The sequence below is a fragment of the Pangasianodon hypophthalmus genome, chromosome 22, assembly GCF_027358585.1.
Source record: "Pangasianodon hypophthalmus isolate fPanHyp1 chromosome 22, fPanHyp1.pri, whole genome shotgun sequence".
Lineage (NCBI taxonomy): Eukaryota > Metazoa > Chordata > Actinopteri > Siluriformes > Pangasiidae > Pangasianodon > Pangasianodon hypophthalmus.
In genome coordinates this window covers 17787921-17805871 of record NC_069731.1, presented here as the reverse complement: position 1 = coordinate 17805871, position 17951 = coordinate 17787921, and the positions used below count along the sequence as shown (strand labels likewise).

Below are 17951 nucleotides of genomic sequence, written 5' to 3'. Positions count from 1 at the left end.
GAGCAGCAACCAGCGTGAGAAAGGGACTCACTTTTCTCAAACCTGTCTGCCAGACGGGAGCGCATGTTGGAGCTCATTGGCTGGTCCTGCTGGCAGGCGGACTCCTGGCTAAGAGAAGTCAACACTAACTGCTCTGGAAGAACGCGCGGGAGAGAACACACAAGACACAGCAAGTCAGTCAAGCCACCGGCAACAGATACTGTTCCATTGGTTTAATACAAAAAGAGTATACTTTCACTTTATTTTGTATTATTTGAATTTTCACAGCATTTACATACATGCTCTACAAAAGTCTGTCACATGAAAACATGTGTTTCATAAGTTTTTGGCTAAATGACCAAAATCATCTCATTCCTGACCCATGTCAGGAAAAGACTGAATGCAAATCATTTATTGTGTACTCTATTTTCACATGCAGTATTTTGAATTATGTATATAAGTAGTGAATTTGATTTTTTTTCCCCCTTTCCCCCCATTTTCTCCACACTTTGGTCCCAACAGCCAGCACTCCTCTATCAGAGGGTGAAAGCTAACACGCGCTATGTCACACACTTGGAGAAAAACACTATCTGCTCTCTTCCACATGCATAAGCCCCCAGGCGCCCATGATTGGGTAGTGTCACTCAGATCGACAGGGGAGAGAGTATGCACCTCCCAGCCAAGTTTGAGAGCACAGCCAAGTCTCCTGGCCACAGATGGCTGTGACATTGTCGGGATTTGAACTTGCGATGTCCTTACAGTGCTTTTCTCTTGCACCACTTGGGAGTCTGTAAGTGGTACATTTACAACAGTCACTCTTTTTCAGTGGCTGAATCTCAAATGGTGCATGTAGTGCACTTTTAATATACAATGCCATCATGTTATACTCTATGTGGTGAGCATATGTGTACATATATATATATATATATATATATATATATATATATATATATATATATATATATATATATGTATGTATATACACACACTTGATAATAAGTTTAGAAGTTGAACCTGATGTGTCAGAGCAGGAAAATGCACTAAACTCTGCACTGTAGCTTTACAGAAATGCCATATAATGCTACAGTGTTTGTGTTGGGGGATTTGTTTTGTCTACGAGCTCGTCTGCTTGATAAGATATCAAGGACATCAGACTAAATATGTCCAAAACTTTGCTTGCTTGCTGCAGTGTGTTGGTGCTACATCCTACATCACAGCAGCAAAAAAACTCACTGAATAGCACTATATACTAGAAACTCACTAAATGGCACTATATAATAGAAATATACCTGAGAATTTAGCAATTATGCTAAGAATGATTATATAAGAATATAATCTTTATGTATATAATTTATATAGCACTTCACACAGAGAAGCAGCTTTATTTCAAATGTAATATAAAGAGACGTACAGCTACTTTTATGCTGCTGAAGTGGTTTCTTTTATGATAGAAATGATAGAAGCACAGAGAGCTGTATCTCAGTCTGTGGTAAATGCTGCCCTCGTGTGGACAAATCCTGTAATTGCAGCACGATCGTTAAACTGGCAATATTATGAGCTGAGACTAATGATGGAAGCATAAAAATTAAAAAGGGCACCTTCTACAAGCAGTAGGGGAAAAAACAGGGCCATCTGGAGGACATTAACTCAAGTTTTTTCAACTGCCCTAGAGAGCAAAATTTTCTTGCACACAGGAGCACCTAGAGGACATTTCCTTTCATTTTCTGCCATGTAGGGGAGCCTATAGGGCACTGCATCATGTATTCTCCCCTGGAAGGGCACCTTTTGGGGCAGGACATCATGTTTCCTGTCATGTTGGGAGCCCTATAGGACACTGCATCACATATTCGGTACTGAAAGGGCACCCTAGAGGGCACTTCATCATGTTTCCTCACATGTAGGAAACCCTACACTGCATCACATATTCTCTATTGGAAGGGCACCCTAGAGGGCACTTCATCACATTTTTTCCATTCCATTCCATAATTTCCACATACAGTCCTATTCACATGTAAAGAGGCAGTTTTTAGCGCCCACTGCTGCCTGTGAGGTGAAATGAAATAAAAATATATGCCATGTGAGTTGCCTTTTATGGAAAAGTGGCAAAGTTGAGTTCCTTTGGGCAGATCTGAATTCCAAGCCATAAAAATGTCAACAGAAGACTGAAATAAACGTGTGATATCCAATGTGGTAGTATTGCAAAAGTATCTTTAAACTTATATGATTATTATAAATCCTGAGCTTGGGTTTCTGTGTGATGTTCACATATGCTCACCATGTACACGTGGGTTTGTTCTGGGTTCTCCATTTTCCTCCCACTTCCCAAAACCATTTCAGTAGTTAGATCGGCTATTCTAGGTTGTGAATGAGTGTGTGAGTGTGTGTGCAGAGTGCCTTGTGGCATCCCATAAAGGGTGTATTCCTGCCACACACTCAGTGGTCGTGGGATAGGCTCAGGATCCACCGTGACCCTGACCAGGATAAAGCACTTAATGAAATGAATGAATGATTAAATTAGAGTTCTAGCTCTAATCTGTTATCTACTACTTTGAAAATAAAGTATGTTGTTTTGTTGTTTTATTTTGACACATTGTTCACGTTGTAACTGCTATACTCTTTAACAAAAGTTTCAATCTACAACCTTTGGGGGGGTTTTTTGGTTTATTCTTCTAGGACAGACCTTCAAGATTCTATGTAGAAGCATATAACAAAATGTTTTCCTTTCAGAGAGGGTTCCACATAACAAGAAAACTCTTTACAACTCAAACTCTTAACAAGATAGGAACCCTTGACTGTCTGAAGAACCCTTGAGGAACTCTTTTTTTGAAGATTGTACTATAAAGAACATGTCATCTGGAACTAAGTACAGATTTTGCACTATAAAGAAGTAACTCTTGGCATGGATTCTGACAAACAGTTAAAAACTAAGAAGTCTTATTTAAGGTGATTGAAATGTTTCTTAAAATGTTCTAGTAAGAGCACTAACTAGACAGGAATTCTAGTGTTTTGAGAACATTTTTATAGAGTTATAGATTTTAATAGTCTAAAGCATGTGATCCTCACTTTTAAGTTAAGGAATAAATCATGTACAGGCATTCTGTATAGAAAATAATCAACAACAAGGTGGTGTTATGTGGCCCGACATGAAGCAGAATTACTGTTACCACTCTGAACTGGATTATTCTCCAATAACAGCATGTCCCGAAATGTTTTATTCCTCTTATCCCACAGTGATTTGCCAACAATTACACTTTTTCATTTACTAACCAACGTCACGTTGTGCTTTTTATCCGCTTATACTTACATTTAATGTTGTAGAACATCAGAGAGACATACATTATAACTACTATAACCAGTCATACGCTCAACTGCCTCTCTTTTTGTCTTTTTTTGCCAAGAAACTGAAAATTTTCACTCATCTCTCCTGAAGACTTTACTGCTTTGGAAAACTTACTGATTGTTATAAAGTGCTGACACTGGAGACTCCTTCCATAAATGTTAAATAAACGTCTCCTTATAGAAAACTTCACCATATCGATGATTTCACATTTTTCTTTGTTAAATAATTGGTTATTACAGAAATGATTTGTTACTATAGAAACAATAACATATTAGAACAAGAGCATTAATGGAAACCTGGGATTTTGAATTACAGCCAGAACTACCGTCAGAGCTGCTGTTATAAAAAATTAATCAACACCTTCTGACCAATCAGAATTGAGAATTCAACAGCCTTATGGTATGAAGTGTTTTATCACACTCGCTGCCCTGAATTACACTGATCGTTCCATCTCGGTGATCAGGACAAAAGGAGGGACAGGCAGCTGTCAATCATGTGTGTGGGTGTGGCACTTTGAGCGGATTAATTAAGAGATCTGCCTTCAGCACTTAAGGATAAAGCTAACAGAAATAAAGTAGTGCTTTAGGTGAACAGCTTAGGTCAGGACTTTTCGGGTGAGTCGCTGCTGCCTGGACGCTCAATCAGGAGTGTTATTTGGCTCATTACTCGAAGAAAATGCTCACATTCTGTACTGACTTAATCATCATCCAGATAAAAGCCACTGCTTTAATGACAGAGATAGAGAAAGTGCAGCAGGTCGAGCTTTTTTAGATGACAGTGAATCCACCTGTATGTCCATTGTGCTGTGCCCATTAGTTTTTAATGCCCTAAACAAATCCTTATTCATTCATTCATTCATTCATTTAGTTAGTTGAACTCCAACCCACTAGACCATTAGCAAATGAATCTATCTATCTATCTATCTATCTATCTGTCTATCTATCTATCTATCTATCTATCTATCTTTTATACCTTCAGTAGCCTGTGTATCTTTTACCATGGAAAGAGTGTGTGTGTGTGTGTGTGTTAGAGTAAAGCTTTACATGTACATCCGTGGTCATTAAGGTCCAATTATGCACCCTGAATTATTGTAAAGGTACATACTAACGCTACAAAAGGTGGGTCCAAGCTCTACCTTCCTTCTCATTGAGGAACTGTTTTTAATGCTTTTTTTTTTTTTAAATATATATCCACCTTTAAAAAATAATAAGGTACATAACTTGGCCAGGGTGGCACTATGGTGGTGCAGTGGGTAGTGTTGCCACCTGACAGCTCCAGGTTTGATTCTGAGTTCAGTTTACTGTCTGTGTGGAGATTCCCCATGTTTGTGTGGGTTTCCTCTGGGTTCTCTGGTTTCCTCCCACTGTCCAAAAACATGCAGAATTGGCTACACTCAATTCTCGTACCTCGTGCCTGGTGTTCCAAGGATAAGCTGTGTATCCACTGCAACCCTGATTGGGATAAAATGCTTACTGATGAATGAATGAATGAATGAATGAATGAATGAATGAAGAATTGGACTTGAAGGACCACTGATGTACATTTCAAATTGTACTCTAAAAGCTAATTAAAGGTACATGACAGGCACCTTAGAAGGTAAAATATACACACTAAAGGTACAAAAGATATACCCTTGATAGTACCAGGCCAGTGACAGTGAAAAGTACCAGTACAGTTTAGTACCAATGTGTTTGCTTTCCTTTATTCTGCTGCTAATGATCTGATGCCTTGTGCTAGAGTTAACTCATAACTCACAGGATGCATTCACGCACAGTTAAGTCTCATTTCAGGCTACATGATATAACCGAGCTGAGCTGCGTCTTTAGTGCGCAAGGACGAGTGTAATGACCGGGACGTCACCGGGGCAACCCGTGTGTTTACAGGGCACTAACGCCGTGAAGCTCAGTGACACCCGTTTCCGATGCGGATGAATAGGCTGTTTGTTAGTCGTGCTCGGTGACAGGCCCCGGGGCGCATCCGTCTTACGCGCTCGCCTCCATTTTTATCCGCCGACGCGTTGCGCAAATTCCCAGCCGACAATCGGGACATTCCTCATCACGCAAAAACAAAAAAACAAAAAACCCACCCGCTATAATGGAATATTGATCAAGTGTGTGATCGCGCTCCAGACGCCTCGCTTACCTCCCTCGCTGTGGATCTTCTTCGATCGCCGGTTAAAGTACATCCTGCGGCTGCGGGTGTCGGGCGTCCGAGCGCACCGAGCGCACCGAGAGCATAGCCGTGGACCAGAAGCCCAGCTCAGGGGGGCAAGCGGACTGCACACGGGGCCGCGCTCTCCGACAGATGGAGCATCGTCACAAACGTTAGGTCATCCAGGGCTTGGCGGCGCGCATTACAGCGGGAGCGCGCATCCCGCACGCTGCTGATTTTCCACAGGCGCGCCGCCGCGTCGTCTCTTTAGCTCCGCCCACCGAGTGATACACACTATAACTGCATGCTCGTGTTTTATACATTTATATATAGTTTTAAAAAAAGCTGTCTGAAGCTGATTGTTTCAAATTTGGAAGAAAATATGTAAAGAGCCTATAAGAGGTGTTCTCAAACCTTTTGCAGCCAGGGACTCCTAAACAACTTCCTTATGTTCTATGACTATAATAATAAAAATCTTAAACTAGGCTATTATAAATAAATATAAATAAATACCAAAAATAAAATATAGAAATAATATATAAATATACAAAATAAATAAATAACAAAATAAATGAATACACTCACAAAAAAAGAGAACTAAAATGTGCCTGTAATGTCTCTATATGATGATCATTTTTATTTCTTGGTACCAGTAAAGATTTGTTAAATATCTTGAACCTTCCACCCACAGAAGCAGACTTTTCCCAGCTTTATTAGGATTGTAGATTGATGTTTATAATAAAGGTACATTAGATAAGATTTGTGGGGGAAAAGGTTCTCTAATGGTTAAATGGGTGGAGTTTAATTAGAGTTGAATGATTTTTTTACTCATTGAGCCCACCCTCATTTCCACCCATGTACACAAAGCTCCACCCCCAGAACTTATGGTGGTTCAGCTTGAGTCAGCATGTTAACTAGAGTTTCCATTCGCAAGGACGGTCATGACATCAGTTTCCAGTGCACTCGGACATTCTGATCGAAAAGCCAAGATAAATCTCTATAAACATGCAACTTTTCATTATGATTTATGAGAATGTGAAGGGGCGTTGGGGGCGTGTCCATAAAATGACTGACAAGAGGCCAATCCAAAGCCAAACACACACTCCGGACCGGAAGGCAGGTTTCCAAACTGGGTTTGTGTTACAGCTGTGTAATACACTTGTTCTGAGACAATGGCTTAAATTATTATTATTATTATTATTTTATCATTTTGACATTTTTTCACATTATTTGTACTTGTAAGAAATTAAAAATATGAATTATATCACCTTTAAATAATTAAATAATAACTATTAGAACTCTAGATAATGTGTAGTGAGAATGTGTAGTGACTGCGAGCCTTCAGAATCAGACGGCTGATAATTTTTCAGAGGAAAATGCAATATGAGTAGCTGAATGTATACTGCAACATCCTATTTGGAAGAAAAAAGGGACAATATTTGATCATGTTATTAATTTAGTTGGGTGTCACAGCAGGTTTGTCTGTTGCTGTCAGCCGTCCATCAAATCCAGTCCAGCAGTGCTGAGCTGATATTTTCTGAGTGGTGTGTTATTCTCAGTACAGCAGTGACACTGTGTGGTAAACAGTACGAGCGAATCAGCTCCAGATTCATCGTAACAGAAGAACAATTGTAAGACAATAATACAGGCAAAAACAGACCTTATTTAATTTTAAGGAGCAGAAAAGAAAACTCATTTGCTCATTTTATTACATAGTAACAGAATACATATCCGTAACTGTTTTTAGCATCACATTAGAACATAATACATATTCATATCTCAAGGTCATTTCTTACCTTATTAAATAAGAACTAAATAAATCATTCTGGATTTTTAATGGCCAAAGACCCCGTCGCGCTCTCGGATGAATGACCACTAGCATACTCGCAATTTCATACATATCCACACGCGCACACACACACGCGCACGCACGCACACACACATCCTTTGCGACATACACTCAAAATATAAGTATATTCCACTACATCTGGAAAGAAAACATTAAGGAAACCACTTTCTTTCCTACTGTTTCCTTTAAACAAGACATTGAGGCATAATGTAAAGGTTTGTTGAGAAGCGTACCGATTCGTCTGCTTAGAAGGAAACGAGGCTGCGGTGTGTGTGTGTGTGTGTGTGTATATTACAACCCTGTTCATGCACAGAGGATGAGAACACAGAACCATAATAAGCTCATTATTATCATCAGATGCCCTTTAAGCACTTTCTAGAAGAAAGAAAGAAAAAAAAAAAAAAAAAGAAAAGAAAAAGAAAAAAAAAAGTTCTTAAGAGACCAATTCATATTTGTCACCTTCATTAAAAGTTAAAGTTTGGAGAGAAGTTCATAATATTCATAATAACAGTAATAATAATAATAATAGTAATAATAATAATAATAATAATAGCAATGACGCAGCCTGTCCCTGTGCTCTGATGATGTTCTGAATACGGCTGACTGTTGGGCCTGTTATATTCACTGTAAACGGCAGGGGAGTGGACACGGGGAAAATCCATTATAAACAGGAGGCAGGGGGGAAAAAGGACCTGGAAGACAACGTCATGTAACTTTAAAAAAAAGTTTTTTTTTTTAAATAACCGTCAAAGAACTCAAATGTCAGTAACAAGCTGAGCTGAACGAGAAATCTTAACATTTGGGGTAAACTTAAAAATAGCATTAAACACAGGGACTTAAAATCATCCACTCTTTTTTTCTATCATTGCACCTATTTTAAAAGTTTGGCCCGTCAGAGGCAAAACAATTTCTTATCCTAAAACTCCTCCTGCAAGTGCTTTAAGAAGAATAACGAACTGATTATCTATCACTCATTAAAATAATGACCTGTGTTCTGGCATTATATTCACACACAGGTTAAAAAAAAAACAATCGGCAAATTTAAAATGACGCATGCACGCAATGGGGCAGACAAAATATTATTAAATAATCTGCATGGTGAAGCATCAGAAATGTGAAGTGGAAAAAAATTCAGTCCATATCACTGTAGCATGTAGTGTTAAGTGGCTCGTTGCCGTTTCAATTACTATAATCTTAAAACCATGAATTTGTTGCAATCAGAGTAGGGTTCCGTCACCACACCCTGACTGCCAACGCGCTAAACGTGTTAAGAGCTTTAAAAATGGAACATTCTGCTAAGAGAGCGTGCCGTAAAACTAAAGTTCAAACAGATTTCAAGAGGAGCTTATCTTACGCATGGTTCTATACTGTGTCTCAATGTCAAACTCTCGCAAAAAAAATAAAAAAGCACAGGCATTCATATATTTACATATCCTCAGAGTCTGCAATGTACAGATCAATCTATAAAATCCATTTCATGAAATTAAGTGAAATGCTGAAGATTAGCTTTTGCTAACACTGATTCATCACAGTTAATATCTGCTGTGTTTTGTTAACGGAAAACCCTGAAGCAGAATGGAGGGGACTACGCAGACAGGAGAAGAAGAAAAAAAAAAAAAAAACAGGTCTAAAAAAATAAAGCTTTGTTAATTCTCTGTGTTGTTTCTTCTTTTGGTTCTACCTACAGCTGAATACAGGGGGAGTTGATGAAGGAACGGGTGGAACAGCTGAAGCGCTATGTACAGGAGCGATGGAGGAAGTGAGTCAGTCCTGATGGCTGGACAGGATGGGCTGCCTGCAGATGGGGCACGTGTTGTTCTCCGAGAGCCAGCGGTCGATGCAGTGGATGTGGAATTCGTGTGCGCAGGGGAGGCTGCGCAGCTTGTTTCCCTGCGCGTACTCGTTGATGCACACGCTGCAGGCACGCCCCTGTTCGCCCTCCAGGCTCGCCTGGCCGTAGGTGCGCGTGGCCAGATTGTCGATCTGCTCTTTGGTGAGACCGCGCGGATGCTCGTCATCCTCCTCGTCGTTCAGCAAGAAGAAGTGCGCCAGCCGCAGGATGGGTAAGGTGCCGTTCTCAACCAGGTTATTCGTGTCCCGCCCGTTGGTGCCCACCCTCGCCTGGCCAGCCTCACCCACTGCTCCACCCTCTCGCCCCGAATCGGTTACAGCGCTCCCTGTTGTGGCTTCGCCACTCTGCGCACGCTGTGTCTGAGCTGCCGCGTTGACGCCCGCATTCTGTCCGGGGGTGGAGCCTTCCGGGTCTGCCTCGGTCTCCATTAACGAGCTGAGCTCTCCGAAGCCTGTCATGATCTGCCGCAGGATGGAGCGCAGCGCTGTGGAACTCGGCTCTCCCAAACCCGTCTCGGAGATGCGGCGCAGAGGAATGCGGATAGTGCTTACGTAGGTGCGGATGCCGGCACGTTCCGAGCGCGAGATGGTCCGTCTGAAGCCTCCGCTGTCGCTCTCGAAGGTGACCGTATTTTCAGCGGCGCGAGCACGAGACCGTGTGCGGCTGGCGATGCTATCCCGGTCTCGGTTCTCACCCGGCCGGATTCGGCGCACCTGCAAATCCAACATGATAGTCGGATGCCGGCGGACGCCTCCTGCTGCACCTGACGCAGGCGTCTCGCCTTCCTCAGTGCCCACTTCGGGGGCAGATTCCACCGGTGCTGTCGGCTCAGCAGGAAGTTCCACCATCTCCACAGCAGCAGCAGCAGCAGCAGCCGCCGTGTTTCCAGTGGACTCTATCGCGGGAGCACTGTTGCTGGGGGTGGGACTAGAGCTTCGGGCGGAGTTTCTATCCAGAGGTGAGCGGCTACGACGTGAGGACCGGGACAGAGCTATCCGGCGGACCCGGCCACGTGAACGAGTTCTGCGAGCCTCACGGCTAGCTGCCACCCCCTGCGCACTGGCCTGAGACACAGCTTCCGGACAGTCTGGAGCATCGTTAGCTTCCTGCTCCTCCTCGTTACTAAGTGAAGGAGGGTGTGGCTGTATTTGACTCTGCACACTGTTAGTACTATCCTGCTCTTGAGGCAGGGATGTGGGTGTGGCCTGGGAGGAAGGGAGAGTGGGGGGAGGAGGAGGAGGAAGCAGTGCTGGCTGAGGCAAAGCAAGGTTCCTCCTCAAACTCGTATATGGCGTCTGCGAGATCAGAGGCGGGGTTATGGGTGGGGTAGTGCTACTGCGAGTGCGCCGTGCCTGAGCCCGCCTCCCTAGAGTGGGCCTGGTTGTAGAATAAGGGGTGGGGTGCTGAGTGGAATAGGGTGCGGGCCTCGGCGGATTGCGTATAGATGCAGAGGCCCTCTGCGGAACAGGAAGTTCGACGGGGTCAGAGGCGTCGCTGTGTTCCCCCGGCTCGGGCTGCTCGTGATTGATGTTGATTTCCAGGCTGAAGCGAAACTCGCCACTGTTTGGATTCGTGCGGCTGACGGCGCGCCATGTCTGGTTGCCGCTCTGGCCGCTGCGGGTGGCGTTGCCTGTGCGCCGGAACGTGTTCAGCCACTCCAGCAGAGAGTCTCCGTTAGTGCTCTCAGCGCCCGGCTCAGCCGCAGCTGCAACACAAGCACACAGGAAGTCGTCTAATCAGGGTGGTTTTTTTTTTAGAAAATTATTTTTCCAGGATTTTTCCAGTATACACAACAACAACGAGACCCATAAAAAATATCTAAATTTGATCGTTCAGTGTCTCCCTTACTGCTGCTCTGTACCACTCCGTTATAATAAGTAATGAGTGAGGAAGCCATTGTGTTAAATGTTAGCCAAAGCCCTGCTGCTGTTAACACTGTAACTCACCACTGCTGCCTTCCTGTCCCGCCTCGCTGTTCTGCGGACGTGATTCAGGGCGAGGCTGTGAGGACACGCGCTCCTTCGCTCCATCCAGACGCTGTCTCAGCTCCTCAGCTGTGACTTCACCTACACACACACACACACACACAGAGAGAGAGAGGAAGACAAAATTCATCAGGAATTTAACAAACATAACATCAGAGTGTTGGGGTTAGCATCAGGATGCTGCTGAATGAGGACCCTGCAGTGTGTGTGTGTGTGTGTGTGTGTGTGTGTGTGTGTGCGCGTGTGTAAAATTACCCGGTGTGCCCAGCAGGTTGCTGTCTCTCATGAGCCGATACTCCTCCTCGCTCAGCTCGTTGATGAAGTGGTAGTACGCCTCCTCCCGCCGAAGACGTTCGGCCTGACGGCGACGCTCGTCTCGCCCGCCGGGAGGGTCCATCACCACGGAAACCACTGTTCACCGTTAGCCCACACATAAAAGGGTAAACTGTTAGCGCTGCTGGACGAGACTACACAGTGGAGTGCAAAAATTTGTGCATCCTTTATAGATGGTTACCAGTGTCAGGATTCACATTTGTTATTTCATTATCAGAAGACCAAACAGAAAAAACATAATAGATTATAACTTATTCCTTATAGAAAGAAGTAGATTTTGGGCATGGAATCAAAACTGTCTGCGGTATAACCATTGTTCCCAAAGACCAATCAATGATCAGCATTGTTCCCAACAACCAATCAATGATCAGCACTGTTCCCAATAACCAATGACCTATCAGCATTTTCCACACTAACCAATCACTGATCACTGTTGTTTGCTCCACCCACACACACCTTTGTTCTTCGTCTTAAACCCTGTTCTTGGTGATACTTAATAAAAGTCAGTTATTCCATCCATAACCATTTCCTTTGGAACTATTTCCCAACTTTTCTCTGCATCTTTTCCTCTGCACTCTCGATAGAAACGACAGAATTTCATGAACACGTAAACAGTTAATTTATGGAACTGCGACTAAAGACGATTTCTTTTCAAAAGAATGTTATAATCTTTTATTTTCTCTTCTGATAAAAACTCAGAATAGGAAATGTTGCTCTATGCTAAACGTCTTCAGAAAACCTTCCATCTTAATGAAACAAATTCTGATATGCAAATGACCATGATGACGCAATGAATACGCAAAGTAATCCATGACGTCACTGGGCGACTTCCTGCGACCTTCTGAGCGTGCTAGCTACTTCCCCCTGAAGAGAGTTGCCATCACTGAATCATTGAATGAAGACTAACATGGCGGTCCAGCAGCCTTTAAAGGCTTAGTGCAGACTATTTGTGGCTGTAAAAAGGATTTTTAGGTTGATGCGACGATGGAAGAGAGAAAGCAGTCTGCATGTGACCTGTTCTGGCAAGTGCTGGGTGCTGTGAGGGCTAGAAAAGGTTAAAAGAGCCTGACGCAAATGCTACACATCTTTAATACATGAAAAACTGAGTTATATTTTGCTAAGACATCAAATCCATCAGTCATATAACGTTACACCCATCATTAGAGAGAAACTCTACCTCAAAATGTACGCCAGAATATGGTGATCCGTAAAGCCTCGCTCCAAATCCGAGGTTTTAACAGCTTTGCAATTAGACTGCCTTAATAATAACAACAAATAAAACCCAAATAAACAACATATATCCCTTCTTAATCACCATTATTGTTCAGGAGTAATCCACTGTTACAGCAGGCCATGGTGAAGAATGCAAAGCTAGCGGAGCGCTAAACTGACGGCGTCAACCCACTGACCAATCACAGAGCGAGCAGCGATGACTGGCACACCGACCAACCAATCAACGCCAGCCAAAGGCGGGCCATGACAAAGAAAACGTCGGGCACCGTGTTAGCTAGCACTGAAACCGAGACACAATGAAGAAGCGTTGTGTTGCCTTTAAAACGCTGCCAAAATTACATTATAAACTCAGCAACAAAACGTCGCTACATCAACACTTCTAAAGAGATAATAACAAGGAAAAACGAGCTGTCATTTTGTATGCGAGTTTGTTGGTGTCGAGAAGACATCCACCAAGCTAACAGCTAGCTAACGAAAAATAGCCGTTTGACAATTGTTTAGCCGACACACGAAAAATGACCGTTAGTGGATAAACCCGACAAAACGTATTAATAACATCGAAGCTGTGTGTACTCAGAACAAGCTACAATGACACAGCCAAAAACACGCATTTTCAATACCTGAAACAGCAGCTATAATATGGACGAGTCCTCTTTCCTCTTCGCTCTGATTACAAATGTAGCCTAGGTGCGTTATCTTTTTCTCCCACCCGCATTACAACAAATCCTGCCTCCTACACTCTGATTGGATAGACGCCCTAGTACCCCGCCTTCTGCGCCAGGATTGGTTAATGTATAGAGCAACCCATCCAATCGGTGGACTGTTTGCGGGTACAAACCACTAACCAATCCTCGCACAGGAGGTGGGCTTGGTCGGAATACAGGTGGGAAAATAACTCAACTAAGATGGGACCAACGGTGCCACACAAATACATGACCGACTGGGTACATCTTTCGAGGAAAACACGTTCCTAGTTGTAAATTCACCCACGTTGCATCGTTTTAATCTACACACAGCATGTAGTTACTTGTCAGATATAATTATAAATCCGAAAAGGTTTAAATCGTATTAGAAATAGAATTACCAATAATAATATAAATGCGTATAGTAATAAAAAAAATACACTTATTGAAGTCGAGATTCATCTTTAGTCCTTTTTTTACTCAGCGTGTCCTTTTTTTGACGTTAAGCTGATATGTCTATGATTGGATCAATCGTGATTTGTGCCTTTTCAACGCCTAAACCTAAGACCACTCCAGTTTTAGAACACAATAAAGGATCATTCAAGAGAATATGTGCTGTAAATGTTTACAGAATCTACACAAACACAAAACAGGGATGATGTAAACCTTTTGGAAGTGTCTACGAACTTCATTTCTATTTTTTTTCTACATATAAAGAGTTAAAAAGAAATCCACGTGGTGCATCACAAAGCCCTGTCCTGTCAATTAGCGGCTTTTACGACGCTTTGCGACAGTGCCGTATGCCGACGCGCAGCTCTCCCCAGTGAGATACCGGCTGGGAAGCGCAGTTGCAGGGAAAAATTAACGCAGTCGGATCGTAAACGCAATAACACCGAGTGATTTCTGCGGATGAAAACTCGTTAGTTTGTCATCTACAAATCGCAGGAGGTAAATGTGGGGATTTCAGTGGGATTAGCAGCGACGCGAGGAGGGAAGGCAACTCATTTGTGTGAGCAGGGCTCGGAGTAAAGTTGCCTCCCTGTTAGCGGCGCTTTAAAGGGAAGAAAGACAACAAAAGCGGTTGTGCACAAGCTGCGGTGAAAATGGACTATGATTTCAAAGTGAAACTGACCGGAGAGAGGGAACGTGTAGAGGACCTGTTCGAGTATGAGGGATGTAAAGTGGGCCGGGGGACGTACGGTCATGTGTACAAGGCGAAGAGAAAAGACGGGTGAGTTTCACGGCGAGGCCTTGGTGCCTGCCTGCTTGCTTTTCTGTAAAATCATCCACGCATCCTGCTCTCTCTTCTTCTCCTCCATCATGCCTGGCTTGCTTGCACGTAGCTGGGATCTGATGGCCGGGATTGGTGTGTGCGATCGGCGTGAAATCCGTGTGTTTGTGATTTAGACGTGTGTGTATCACTCGGACAGGTGACACAGCTGCCCTGTGAACATCACACCCCGGCTTATCTCATCCACCTGAGCAGGATGAAGTGATAAAATCACCTCTTTCTCGGTGCTTGCAGGCTAGTGGTGGTGCTTCTCTAACGGGTGCCAATATTTTTTATCTTTGTCCCACATCAGTAATATCTTTTGATGTGTGTGTAATATAGACAAGCGAGGAACAGACCACAATAAAGAGCAGATCACTGCTTCTAATAAGCTCTAAATGAAAGGTTTAATATGATGTAAAAATTACTTAGTAAAATAATTTTGTCTCCGAAATAAATTTCAAGCGTAAACGTTTATCGAAATGTCTTTAAGACCCTGAAAAATATCTCTTTAATCTTTAATCTGTATGTGTATGTATATTAGGAGTGTAATGCAATGACACTATCTGTATCTGTATCAGTATCAGTATTCGGGTTTAAACCTGAAGTGGGTGTGGCCTAAACATAGAGGTTTGTTTGTGTGTGTGTGTGTTTGTTTGTGTGTTTGTTTGTTTTAATTGAACACGAATCCTACCGCTCTGCCTTCAGAAACACTGGAACACACTGACGGAGAGGTAGAAATCTCAGCACGGTGTGGGACTTCTGACAGTTCCTCATCCTCAGCTACATCACTCCAGTTCAAAACTGTTATCAACTAGAGACAGTACTCTCATATGTGCATGTTTTTTTTTTTTTTTGTGCCTATCCATGGTATTTTTTTAACAAATTTATTTGGTTCTATTTCCCATAATATAAACAGAAAAATATCTTAATTTTTCATTATTTTCATATTCGACTACATGGTCCATCTCTAATATACAGTACTGTGCAAAAGTCTCAGGCACATGCACAGAAATGCTATAGAGCAAAGATGCCTTAAAAAATAACTAAATGAAACTAAATGTTTCTATATTTAAAAAAATACTATAAAGAGCAGTAAACAGTAATAAATGAAACAAAGTCAATATTTGGTGTGACGATCCTTCGCTTTAAATAAAAAACAGTAGTCTCAGGTGCAGTGTGTGCAGTTTTATAAGGAAATGAGCTGGAAGTGTTACTGAGCATCTTGCAGAAGCAGCCACAGTTCTTCTGGAGACTTTGACTGTCGACTCGCTTCTTATTTCTGCAGCAAAACCCAGCAGCCTTCATTATGTTTTTATCTGAAAAGTGTCTCTTATGGAATCTGCTGCTTTCTTTACTGACATACAAACATTTTTCTGTAACATTTAATTTAGTGCTGGAAAACTAATGTTTGGAATTTAAAATGTTTTTGTATCGAATCAGTAATGTAGAAGTCAGAAAATAAGCATCTATACCAAAGTTTTTACTAAAAAAAATAGGGTGCCTAAGACTTTTGCACAATACTGTACATGTTTGTGTACGTACTTATATTAGGACCAGGCGGTATGTAAGGAATAACGCACGTCAGTGTACTGTTATATGAAAAGAATGCACGCTGGGGTGGTGTGATGCGGCACAGCGCGCAAGCGGATTGCCACTACCCCTCTGAAGTGCATTATTTTATTATTTTCATATTACAGCGTGATCTGAAGTGTGTTATTCTGTTTATAACACAGTGATTTGCCAACAATTACAACGTTTAATTTATTAATAAATGATACGTTGTGTATTTTAATGGTTTATAGTTAGATTTAATGTTGTGGAACGTCCAAGAGACAAGTTAGTTCTTGTTCTCACATACGTTATAGCTGCGATAAACAGCCATTCCCTCACCAGGCTCTCTCTCTCTCTCTCTCTCTCTCTCTCTATCTCTCACTCTCTCAAAACACAGCCTTACATTTTTCCCAATGAAAATATGAAAGCGTAAACTCCTCTGTCCTGAAGACTTTCCCATGGTGGGAAACTTTGACTGATAAAGCGCTTACATCTGAGACTCCTTCCATAAATGTTAAATGAATGTCTCCTAAAAAAAAAAAAAAAGCATCACCACGTCAATGATTATACGTTATATACGTTCTAGGTAAAAATCTATTTGTTATTAGTTTTAGATGATGCAGCGTGTCCGTTGTACAAGTCCCTGTTACTATAGAAACAATAGCATAGTAGAATGAGCGCATTAATATTAACCTATCATTCATGTTACAGCCGAACCAATCAGATTCAAGCATTCAAGCACGCTGTGGTTTGAGAAATGATAATGCTGAAGATATTGTAGTCATACTTTTATAACACTGATAGATTCTGTTGTTACTTTGCTGTTTAGGTGTTTAAATGATTGTAAAGCGATTGCTTAATTTATTGTTATGTCTAAAAAGTACCGTTTTGCCTAAATGTGTCTAATATGATATAGATCGTACACTCTCAGAAAATATTTGTATTTTATTTCTTTTTATTTATTTATTTATTTATTTGTAACATTACTTAAGGACAAGTTAGTTGGTTCTCACTACAAGTGAACGCTGGGACGTTTTTTTTAAGATTCATTCACAGCTTTCTGACGTTGTTTCTCCCCTTTTTCTTGTGTAGACTCGCCATATTTCAGGTGTGCGTATGAGGTCATGTGATACATCGAAACATGTTACGAATATTTAATCTTGACGTGACACTTTCCAGTCCATCCTTGTCTGCTGTAGTGAAAATCTCCCATAGCAAAATTTTACACTGATTAAGCCAGATGTTTTCTCCACCAACCAACGTTTTCTTCACAACGTAAGCTGCTATTTCCTTTCGGACTGAAAAAAAAAGAAAAAGTGTTGCAATAATTTGTTAAACGAACCTAAATAAAAATGTAGTCTTTAAAAGAAAATGGAAGAAAAGCATCTGGGACCTCACGAGCAGACTGAAGAAACCACACGCACAGAAACCATCTGTGTTTTATTCTGAAATAAAATAAATACAGCTTTGCGTGTCTCCTCCTGCTTTATAGGGGCTTGGTTTTATTCTCCTACAGACGTAAAACTGCGTGTGAATGAAAAGTTCAGACCGCGAGTTGATGTGCAAGTCGTCAGATAAGCACACTGTGTTTTTATTACGCTGTGGGAGTTTTTCAGCTAAAGCTCGGCTGGTGATAATCGTCCACGTTGCAGGATCACCGTGTCAGCTGAGACAACATGTCTACGGACGTATCGATATTCACAGCATTATTACGATACTCTG

The 17951-nt window shown here is 42.0% G+C and overlaps 3 protein-coding genes across 5 annotated transcripts in view; 1 reads left to right on the top strand and 2 right to left on the bottom strand.

Moving 5' to 3' along the window:
- atp8a2 (ATPase phospholipid transporting 8A2) overlaps positions 1–5737 on the bottom strand; it is a 62997-nt gene extending 57260 nt beyond the window's left edge. Inside the window, exons 1-2 of one of the 2 annotated variants that reach the window (XM_034298181.2) lie at positions 5462–5737; positions 32–133 (exon numbers count right to left, since the gene is read on the bottom strand). In XM_034298181.2, coding sequence (XP_034154072.1) covers positions 32–133; positions 5462–5504 — 145 coding nt within the window. In that variant the 5' untranslated portion in view covers positions 5505–5737. The remainder of the gene's footprint in view (positions 1–31; positions 134–5461) is intronic. The other variant, XM_034298182.2, reaches the window with a different exon arrangement.
- A 2487-nt stretch (positions 5738–8224) lies between these two features.
- On the bottom strand, positions 8225–13617 carry rnf6 (ring finger protein (C3H2C3 type) 6). 2 transcript variants are annotated; one of them, XM_026938240.3, is made up of 4 exons: positions 13343–13617; positions 11412–11567; positions 11118–11237; positions 8225–10876 (listed from the first exon to the last, which is right to left on the bottom strand). In XM_026938240.3, the coding sequence occupies exons 2-4, from the start codon at positions 11551–11553 to the stop codon at positions 9084–9086; spliced, it is 2055 nt and encodes a 684-aa protein (XP_026794041.3). In that variant the 5' UTR covers positions 11554–11567; positions 13343–13617; the 3' UTR covers positions 8225–9083. The 2 variants fall into 2 exon arrangements, with proteins under 2 accessions (XP_026794041.3, XP_034153969.2); XM_034298078.2 differs by lacking the exon at positions 13343–13617 and adding an exon at positions 12667–13332.
- Positions 13618–14154: 537 nt separating this feature from the next.
- cdk8 (cyclin-dependent kinase 8) overlaps positions 14155–17951 on the top strand; it is a 14203-nt gene continuing 10406 nt past the window's right edge. The window contains exon 1 of the mRNA XM_034298079.2: positions 14155–14636. Within this exon, the coding sequence (XP_034153970.1) occupies positions 14509–14636 (128 nt within the window). The 5' untranslated portion in view covers positions 14155–14508. The remainder of the gene's footprint in view (positions 14637–17951) is intronic.